This window comes from Chaetura pelagica, unplaced genomic scaffold, assembly GCF_000747805.2.
Source record: "Chaetura pelagica isolate M959 unplaced genomic scaffold, ChaPel_1.0 scaffold132, whole genome shotgun sequence".
In the NCBI taxonomy this organism is placed as follows: Eukaryota; Metazoa; Chordata; class Aves; order Apodiformes; family Apodidae; genus Chaetura; species Chaetura pelagica.
This window is the reverse complement of record NW_009952709.1, coordinates 2,245,141-2,254,974: the sequence shown is the minus strand read 5'-3', so window position 1 is coordinate 2,254,974 and position 9,834 is coordinate 2,245,141. Positions and strand designations below refer to the sequence as shown.

Genomic DNA, 9,834 nt, shown 5'->3' with positions numbered 1-9,834 from the left:
TATTTATAAACACTGATGAGGTCACCCCTCAGTCTCCTCTTCTCCAAGCCCAACAGACCCAGCTCCCTCAGCCTTTCCTCAGCAGGGAGATGTTCCCCTCCCTCCAGCATCTCTGTAGCTCTGCCCTGGGCTCTTTCCAGCAGTTCCCTGTCCTCCTGGAACTGAGGGGCCCAGAACTGGACACAACATTCCAGATGTGACCTCACCAAGGCAGAACAGAGGGGCAGGAGAACCTCTCTTGAACTACCAACCACCCCCTTTCTAACCCACCCCAGATCCCATTGGCCTTCTTGGCCACAAGGGCACATTGCAGGTCATGTTCATCCTCCTGCCCACCAGGACCCCCAGGTCCCTTTCACCTACCCTGCCCTTCTTGTCCCTTTGGAGCTGCTGCTGTGGAGTGTGTCCGTAGAGTGGTTACAGCAAACCCAGGAGGACCTCAATGCTGACAGTATTTTACAGTACAATCATCTCTTGTTTTCTCCAGGGAACACCTCCGAAGACTATTTAAGTATCCTACGGAAATTCCCTGCCAGGAGTGCTGCTGCCTACATGAGAGGTCAGTGGGAACTCAGCAGGGGGCAAGAGCTGGCAAAGGGGCAGTGCAGAGCTGGCTGGGGAGCAGGCTCTTCCTGCTATTCAAACCGACTTGGGTGACTTTTTACGTAAATGGCTGTTTCGTAGGAAAAGAAAAACAAATCCTTAGGTTTCCTGAAACGTGGGTGTGTTTGGTAAAGCCCCATCTGATCACAGGCACCTTTTTTTTTTTTTTTTCATAAGAAAAATTAGCTACCTTCTGCACAAAACCACATGAATACACCTCCCCATTACTTCCCCTTACATCGTGGCAGGAGGTAATTTTCACTGCATCTCCCTCTCCTGGGTTTCCCAAGGGCTGTGTTAACACACCACTTCCACATATAAGATCCCAGTCATCTGGCCAGGACCTTTTCTTGGAGCTTCCTGCAGGAAAAAGACTGAGCAGGTATTTCCATTGACCAGGAGTGACACTGCTGCGAGTCACATAAGGCTGGATTTGGGTCACTAGAGCTCAGCAGCTCATCTGCAAATCTCTTTGTTTTCTTTTCTAGTGTCCAAACCAGTAAAGAGCTCAAAACTGAGTTTGTTTGAGAAGGGTCTTTGTGAAGAGATCCAGTGCAAGCGTGAAGAGCTGGTGATACAGAAACAAGGCATCTACTTGATCTATTGCCACTTGAACTTCCATTTTCCCAACTCTTCCAACAGTCCCACTGACCTCAAAATAGAGTTCCTCGTGAACGACAGTGTCAACAGGCAAACATTATCCACATGGTGTGCATCAGAAACATGCCAAGACAAGACTTTTAAGACCTTGTTCCAGCTCCATTTGACCTACCTGAACGTGAAGGACCGAGTGTCAGTGACACTGAACTATCCCAAATTCTTGAATGAAATTTCTCTTCCCAATGAAAATGTTCTGGGGGTCTTGAGGTACAGTGATGACATGTGAGCAGCTCCCTGACTTGCTGCTGCTGCCCAGATTTGCCTTCCTCTGAACACCAGTCACTGCTTTTACTGGGCAACACCTGGGGTTAAATTTCCTATCTTACCTCATCACTAGGGTAAACAAGGAACTTTGTGAGAGTCCCAAAACAAAAGCTGAAACACTGTGAGACCTGCACCTGACAGGTCCCTCTGGTTTGGCTCAGGGTAGGGTTGTTGTGGGATTATCCAGCAAATAACCCACAGATCAGCCAACGGTTCCTCAAAACAATATTATGTAAACACACACAAACCCATAACCTGATGATGGGAAGAATATGCAATATCAAGCCTTTTTGCCCAGTGGGCTGCTGGCAAGGTGCCTGTGCTCTGAGGAGGGGGGATTTTGTTTTAACTGAATTTTCTGGAGTAGTATTTTGACTTGGCCTTTCAAGCAAAAAAAAACCAAAAACCTAAGAGTCAAAGCTTGTAATTAAGGCTTTCTTAACAAGTGGAGCATGTAACCACAGCTCTGGAGTAGGCTTGTGGGTAGATTGTATGAAAGCAATGATGAAGCAATTGTTGACTCTCAGGCTGGCAGATGAAACTCTGGGACAGGACATAGGAGATTTGGGACTTGGAGGATATTTCTGTGCTGCATTCTGCTAGGGACTTTATGCAATTTACTTCCAAGTGTCTTCCTTTTCACTATTTATCCACATTTTCTATTTAAATATTAAGCTCCTTGGAGCAGAGACTTTGGATGTGCACAGTGCTCAGCCTCTGTACTCACCTGGAGTTTCCAGACCTTCTCAAAACAAATATTAAAATAGTGATCAGCACTATTAAAATAGTGGACAGCAAAGCTCATTATGATACGTTCTCCTTGAATCCTGTCCTGCCTGGCTGGCTGCACCTTGTGTGACACCAGACCACACTGCTGTATGACTGACTACACCTCCAACACCTGCACTTTCTGAAAATCCAAGATCTGAGGTCCAGACTTTTCCAAAGAAAATTTCAGACCTCCTCCTCAGCTGAGAGCTGTGGTGTCTGAACAGTCCAAAGGACAGATGTCCCTGGAGCTTCTTTGGCTTCCCAGCAGGGTTGGATAAAAGGGTCTTCATCCCTCTCATTCTATGAGTTGCAGTAACACAGGCATCTACTTGAAATGTAATTCATACAGTGTGGGGAGTGAAGGGACCAAAAAGTTACAAAAGCTGGTGCCAGTTCACTCCCTCCTCTTTTCCTTCATCCTTGAGATCCTACTAAGCTCTATTTTCACTGATATTCAGGTTTTTCCCCTTGGTAACCTGTTCCTTCTTTCCTTTCCATGACTAGAGCCTGAAGAACTGTTCCCATCCAAACCTTTAGTCACAGATTTAGTTTCTGGCTTCAGAAACTCAGTAAGTGTTTCATTTTTCAAACTCAATTGATGTTGTCAAGTGAGGTAGTTTAGCTTGTGTTAGCACACTTCAAATACTCCTGATAATAATTTACTGCTTGGGTTTTGTCACCAGCAACTCACAGCACTTATTGGTGAGGTGTCATCCCCTTGACCAGATGATTCCAAAATACACAAGAAACTTGAAAAGGGTGGTGAGCAAGTGGTGTGATTCATTCCTAGAAGTGCCTAGAAATGCCATCAGTGTTTTGAGAGACATTAATGGAAACAAAAAAAAAAAATGCCTTTTGCTATTCATAGTTGAGGGAAAGAAAAGGAGAAAATTATATCCATGTTTTCTTTCTTTCCTTTCCATCAAAGAAAATACATTTATTTTTTATAAGAGCCAGCTTGACATTGTAACCTCCCCTGGGATCTTCTCACCCCTCTGGACCCTTTGAATTTTTCATGGCTCTGATGAGGGTTTTCAACTTCTGCCTCCCCTCGACACACACAACTAATGCCCAACGAGGCTGAAACAAGGCTGGTTAGTCAGGAATCACAGCTCCTGAATACAGAAAAGGCAACTAATGGATGAAAATATGCATTTACTTCCACATCCCCCCCCTCTCCCCACCTTTCCCTGAAGGCTTTGAATTGAAAGACCATTATTTAAAAAAATAAATAAAGCAGCTCTCTGCACAGGATTATTTTATTCTATTCTTTTGCCAGATGGAGAAAATCCTGACCAAGCAGTGCTGAGCTTCTCAGCCCCAGGCTTTTTAATACCACAGGGGAAAGCAATCTGGCCTCTACTCCATCACCTCTGAGAAAGAAGAATAAATTATAGCCATAAAGAGAGTCCATTAATAGTGTGCAATTTTACCACCAGTTATAAAAATGTTAAATAGCTTGCTCTGAAGCAAGGCTTGAGGCAAGCAGCTGCCTCCACACTTTCTGCAGGCTCCAAGTCACTTCAGCCTTTCATCCTTTGTCCTTCTCTTATTTCCTAGTTTTTTTTCAAAGCAGGTTGTTTTTGACAACAGCCCTAGTCTGGAAAAAAAATAAGTCCAGGCTGATCCTTTGGATGATGCCACCACTTTTCAGCAACACCAAGAGCAACGTGCTCCAGGGAACAACCTGTTCCCAGGGTTGCACCTTCATGCTTTGCAGCAGTTGAGCTTTTCTGCAGGAGGGTCCTCACTCTCCTGAGGAGCATCTCAGACCTCCAGACCCTGCTCTGGTTCCCCACCACAGGGCTCAGGCCAGGAGAAAGGGGGCACTAGGGCAAGCACTGAAGTCAACTGAGAAGTTTTGAAAACATCTCCCCTTGTCCTCAGCTGTGGCCAACGTGTGACTTTCTGCCCGTCTGCTCCATTGCTGGCTGACCAGGAAGAGGAAGGACCAGCAATCTTACCAGCATGGCTGCTCTCCTGAGGTTCCTCAGCCCTTCTTACACACCCAAAAAAGTTGCACTTCTAACTTGGTTTGTGCTTGGCTAAGGAATATCTATGGGAGTTAATATAAGTTATTATTTGTAAACTTGGTTGGCGGGAAAAAAACAAAACAAGCATATTACTGCCTTACTTTCTGGCTGCTGCTCACTGCAGTAAAAGAGGAACTTCAAGAGATGTCACATCAATGCAACACATTTTCATCCAAGATCACCCAGCGCACGAAACCAAAATTAGATCATGTTTAATATCAGAGATGAGAGAGTTGGATCTGAACTTCACCAAAGACTTCAAATCCAGGATTGCAATTAGACTTTCCCATGAGCCAGCCTGAGCCCAAACCCCTCAAAGCTCAGATACGAAAATTAGGTCATGGCTTATCTGACACAGAGTGACTGCTCAGGTTCCTCAAGTGCTTACTGAGGGACTTGGGAGTTTTGCATTCACTTCTGGTTTTACTCAATATTTTCTTTTCTTCAGGACTTCCCAGAGGGAAGAAATACCATGTTTGCTTAGAGAGAGAAACCTTTCACTGGGTCCTGGGGAGGGACTGTGTGCTACCCAAACTTGCACAGCATCCCTGTCATCACTCTGGCCTCACTGCTGCACTGATCTCCTGCTCTCCTGTCCTCCTCTGATGCACCCAAATTCCTCTGGAGAGCAAGAAGCAAGCTACAAATGATTCAGCCACTTGCTCATCCTCTTAAATTAATATTATGATTTCCCTCGTGCTATTAGATACTTACAAGCAGTTCTATTTGTTTTCAAACACCCTATCCTGCAGTTAGAGTAAGAAAGGGACCACTCAGCACAATTAACCAACCAAAAAGCAAAATAAAAAAGCAGCCTTTGCTTTTCCAGGCTTCTAACTGAGCCTTATGACAGGACTGCAAAAATGGAAGTGATACAGCTTGTGTTTGGTGCTAATAGCAAAGGAAAACCACAAAGCAAAACAGCTTCTGCAAGAGGAGTAACTGTAAAAATGCAAATTCTGATGAGCAACATGTGTGACAGGCAGAGTTACACCCAGTGACCTCAAGACCTCTTCCAGCCTTGGCTTTTTGTTGTTGTTGTTTCTATAATGATCTCAGTTTTAAGAAAGTATGATAGACTGGGAGGACAGAGTCTGGGAAAAATGATTTGGAAAAGTATGACCTGCAGTCCTGACTCAAACCTTCAGGGCAGCTCAGTTGCAGTGGTTTAAATTCCCAATTTCTGTTTCCAGGACTTATCCAGGAGCTTGAAGTTTTGGGGTGGAAGTGGGTAGAAACATAGAGAGCAAGGACAGGCTGCATGGCAGGTTCTGAAATCCAGGTGCTTATGTGGAGAGTCCCCAGGGCCAACATTTGATCAGTGCCCGAACCTTCAGCCCCATCTCCAGACTCCAGACAAGCCAAGGCCTTGCTGCTGGCAGCAGCCACCTCTGCTGTAAGAGCAGGAGGTTGGACACCATGGGTACAATCATCAGTTTTTCCTGAGATGCCATATCCTGTAGTATTGGCCCACCATTTCCCTTCAGCTACGTTCTCAACATCTAAATTTAGGCTCCCTATTTCCCTTTGTAGCCAATGTGAAGCAAGAACCTTCAGAGCTGAGTCAGAGCACCCAAAATAGCTGCCTGGATAAGACATCACCTACTGCTGAGGGAGGCTTGACTCAGTGCAGCCACTGGGGCCTCAAGCTGAGCAGCCTCCTTCAATTCCTGATCAATAAAGGATCATTTAAGCTGTGGATTTATAATTTATGGACACTTTCTACAGCTGCCTGTGCTTTGAGACTGTATGGGACTTGTGGGAAGCTCCTGGCTCCCCAGGAGAACATGTTTGTAAGGTACAACACAGATGCCACCAAAGTTATTAAATGTATGAATGCAAAAAAATTCAGATTTTCCTGCTTAGATAATTTTCATTCCCACCAGCACCTATTTCTTTGACTTGTCCAGAACTGATACAGAGGCAATGTTATTTTGGAATTAGGCACCAATTCAATACTTGGGTTTTGAAGTGACTGTTTTCTCATCTAAAACTGTTTAGTAAATATTTGACTTTTTCATCCCTTCAGTTTACCTCTTTTCAGTTTCCTAGTGTTCCTGTTATTTTGCTTCTTCCTCTCTTTGCCTTGATTATTCAGTCTCTATTTCTGCATAAAAATGGATGGCAAAAATAAATAAAATATAAAGGGGAGAGAGGAGGAAGAAAACCAAAGAATTGGGGGAAAAAAAACACCAAAAAATCAACCTGTTTGAACAGTCCAATGAGCTCTACAGAAGCTCCAACTCCAAGGATGTGAGTATGGACAAATGCAATAATAGGTATTTTTAAATGGTTTAGAGGAAGAACTGAAGTTGAATGCTTTAAAATGATCATTTTTTGCATTTCTTTTTATACTTTATATGTCATTCCAAGGGTTTCAACCAAGTTCCTCCAGCTTGACAGTGGCAGAAGGGCAGAACTTTTGCCCCTGGCAAGCAGAGCTGTGTGCAGTGTAACAAAGCCTTTATATTTAAAGGGAATTGTTTTCATGTAGAAACCTGTGTTGTGAGACAGTTCACTGGGGGCCTTAGCAATGTGAAATGTCAAAATAATTGTATCCTGTCAAATGAAATCATTCTATGTTAATTATTGCAGTTTCAGGATTCAGGTATGGGTGTTTTCCTGATTAAACACATCTGATTCACAAGCCAGGGTGTCTTGAATCACCTCCAGATGTCTCACAGAGCATGTCTCCAGGTAGATATGGGTACAATCCTGATGCTACAGGGAGTTCAGCTGATGCTGGTGCACAGGAGACCTTTGGACCACCTGCTCAGGCAGAGAGCTGTAGGGAACATGGATCCTTGTAAGAGTTGTGGCAACACACACATACAGGTCTAGTTGGTCTGTTACTAAGGTCCAGGGGTCAAGGAAGTGACATTTGGACTGAATCACAGAACCATCAAATGGTCTGGGTTGGAAGGGGCTTTTAAAGGTCATCCAGTCCAACCTCCCCACAGTGAGCAGGGACATCTTCAGCTAGATCAGGTTGCTCAGAGTCCCATCCAACCTGACCTGGAAGGTTCCCAGCACTGGGGCACCTACCACCTGGCTGGGCTGCCTGGGCCAGTGTTTCTGTACAATCCTGATGCTACAGGGAGTTCAGCTGATGCTGGTGCACAGGAGACCTTTGGACCACCTGCTCAGGCAGAGAGCTGTAGGGAACATGGATCCTTGTAAGAGTTGTGGCAACACACACACACAGGTCTAGTTGGTCTGTTACTAAGGTCCAGGGGTCAAGGAAGTGACATTTGGGCTGAATCACAGAACCATCAAGGTCTGGGTTGGAAGGGGCTTTTAAAGGTCATCCAGTCCAACCTCCCCACAGTGAGCAGGAACATCTTCAGCTAGATCAGGTTGCTCAGAGTCCCATCCAACCTGACCTGGAAGGTTCCCAGCACTGGGGCACCTACCACCTGGCTGGGCTGCCTGGGCCAGTGTTTCTCCACCCTTGCTCTAAAAAATTTCCTCCTGATGTCTAGTTTAAATCTCTGTTCTCTCATTGAAAGCCATCACCCTTGCCCTGCCACTAGAGACCCTGCTAAAAAGTTTGTCTCTGTCCTTCTTAGAGGCCCCTGTTATGTATGGAAAGGCCACTATAAGGTCTCCCTGAAGCCTTTTCTTCTCCAGAATGAACAACCCCAGTTCTCTCAGCCTTTCCCCTTTAGCAGAGCTGCTCCAGCCCTCACATCATCTCCGTGGCCTCCTCTGGACTCACTCCAACAAGTCCATGTCTTTCCTCTGCTTAGGACTCCAATTTAAATATGAGTCCTGTTAGATAGTAAACCATCCATGAGTCAGCAATCTGCTCCTGCTGCCAAGAAGGCAAACGGAATCCTGGGGTGCATGAGGAAGTTTGTGGCCATCAGGCCAAGAGAGGTCATTCTCCCTCTCTACTCTGCCCTGGTGAGGCCACAACTGGAAAGCTGCATCCAGTTCTGGGCTCCCCAGTTCAAGAGAGCTACTGGAGAGAGTCCAGCAGAGGGGAGCAGAGATGGTTGGGGGGTTGGAGCATCTCCCCTGTGAGGGAAGGCTCAAAGAGCTGGGACTGTTCAGCCTGGAGAAGAGAAGGCTGAGGGGAGACCTTATTAATGCCTCTAAGTACCTGAAGGATGGGTGCCAGGAGGGTGGAGCCAGACTCCTTCAGTAGTTCCCAGTGACAGGATGAGAGGCAACAGGCACAAGCTGAACCCTGGGAAGTTCCATATAAAGATGAGGAGAAACTTTTTACAATGAGGATGAAAAAGCCCTGGGACAGGCTGCCCAGGGAGCTTGTGGAGTCTCCATCCCTGGAACCATTCCAAACCCAGCTGGATGCAGCCCTGGGTGATGTGCTCCAGGGGATCCTGCTTTAGCAGAAGAGTTGGACTAGATGATCTCTAGTCCCTTCCAACTCTGACAACGTGATTCTGTGAAATACGTTGTAATCTGGAACACACCTGGGGGCTGGTGCTTGGTCCCCTGATGGACAGTTCAGACTGGAGCAGAACTCTGTGCTCCTCTGGGGTCAGTGGCATCTGAGTAAAGACAACTGAAAGCATCACAGGGCTTTTGGTGTCCTAGGGTGGGGGTGAGAGGCAGATCTGGCCCTGAAAATGCACGAGAACTTCATTGCACAGATGCACAGAAGTTTGCAGAAAGTTAGAAGGATATTTCAGAGCCTGGCAAGTTTCTCTTTTTCTCGAGGATAAAATACCTGTATGAAGATGTAAAGGTGGCAAGTTAAATACTAACTGAAGTTTTGGAGTTCAGTCCCAGGAAGTGCTTGGTACTTCCACCCACCTTCTCAGTGCAGACCTCACCTTCAACAGGTGTTTTGTGGCAACCAAAAGACTCTGAAAATATGTGGCCACTTCAATACTTGAGTGTTTTGAAGAGCACTTAGATACAGGAACAGCCCCAGTGCACGAGTTTAGGTGCCTGAGCAATTCTGGGTCATGACACTATACAATTCATTTGCATGTCAATATTTTTCAGAGAGGTTTTCCCTAAACTTTGACCCTTCCTTACTACACAAATCAGGAGGGTTTTAAGCTTCAAGCAACTTAAAGGCCGTAAAACTCCATCAGCAACAAGAACTTCAGCAGGTATTTTGTTTAGGTGCTACATAAAGTCACTCAAAGGACAACAGAAATTGATGAGTCAAAGATTTTTTTTAAAAAAAATAAAATTAACTGATTAAAAACTAAATAAATACAGTTGATAAATGAAACTGTAGCAACTATAAGTCTGCATATGAAAACAAAAACACAACAGATATGACTCATTCTACAACTCCTCTTATATTAAATTCTGTTTAGATAAGATAAAGTCACTTCCTTATTGTAAAAGATAATTAGAGAACATCTTTATAAATTATCTACCCTCTGAGGTATCTGCTGTGTACAAGTCAAAAGGTAGCACATTTTTTTTTTACTAAAGTCTGAGATTTACCACCTATAGGACTGTAATGAAACAAAAATATGATTTGTTCTGGAATGTTATGAATTGCTTAATTAGCAGG

At 44.9% G+C, this 9,834-nt stretch overlaps 1 protein-coding gene across 1 annotated transcript in view; it reads left to right on the top strand.

Annotated features, from left to right (window-relative positions):
- Positions 1-1,489, top strand: part of TNFSF8 (tumor necrosis factor (ligand) superfamily, member 8) — an 18,434-nt gene extending 16,945 nt beyond the window's left edge. The window contains exons 3-4 of the mRNA XM_009994356.1: positions 488-559; positions 1,092-1,489. Coding sequence (XP_009992658.1) covers positions 488-559; positions 1,092-1,489 — 470 coding nt within the window. The remainder of the gene's footprint in view (positions 1-487; positions 560-1,091) is intronic.
- Positions 1,490-9,834: the final 8,345 nt, after the last annotated feature.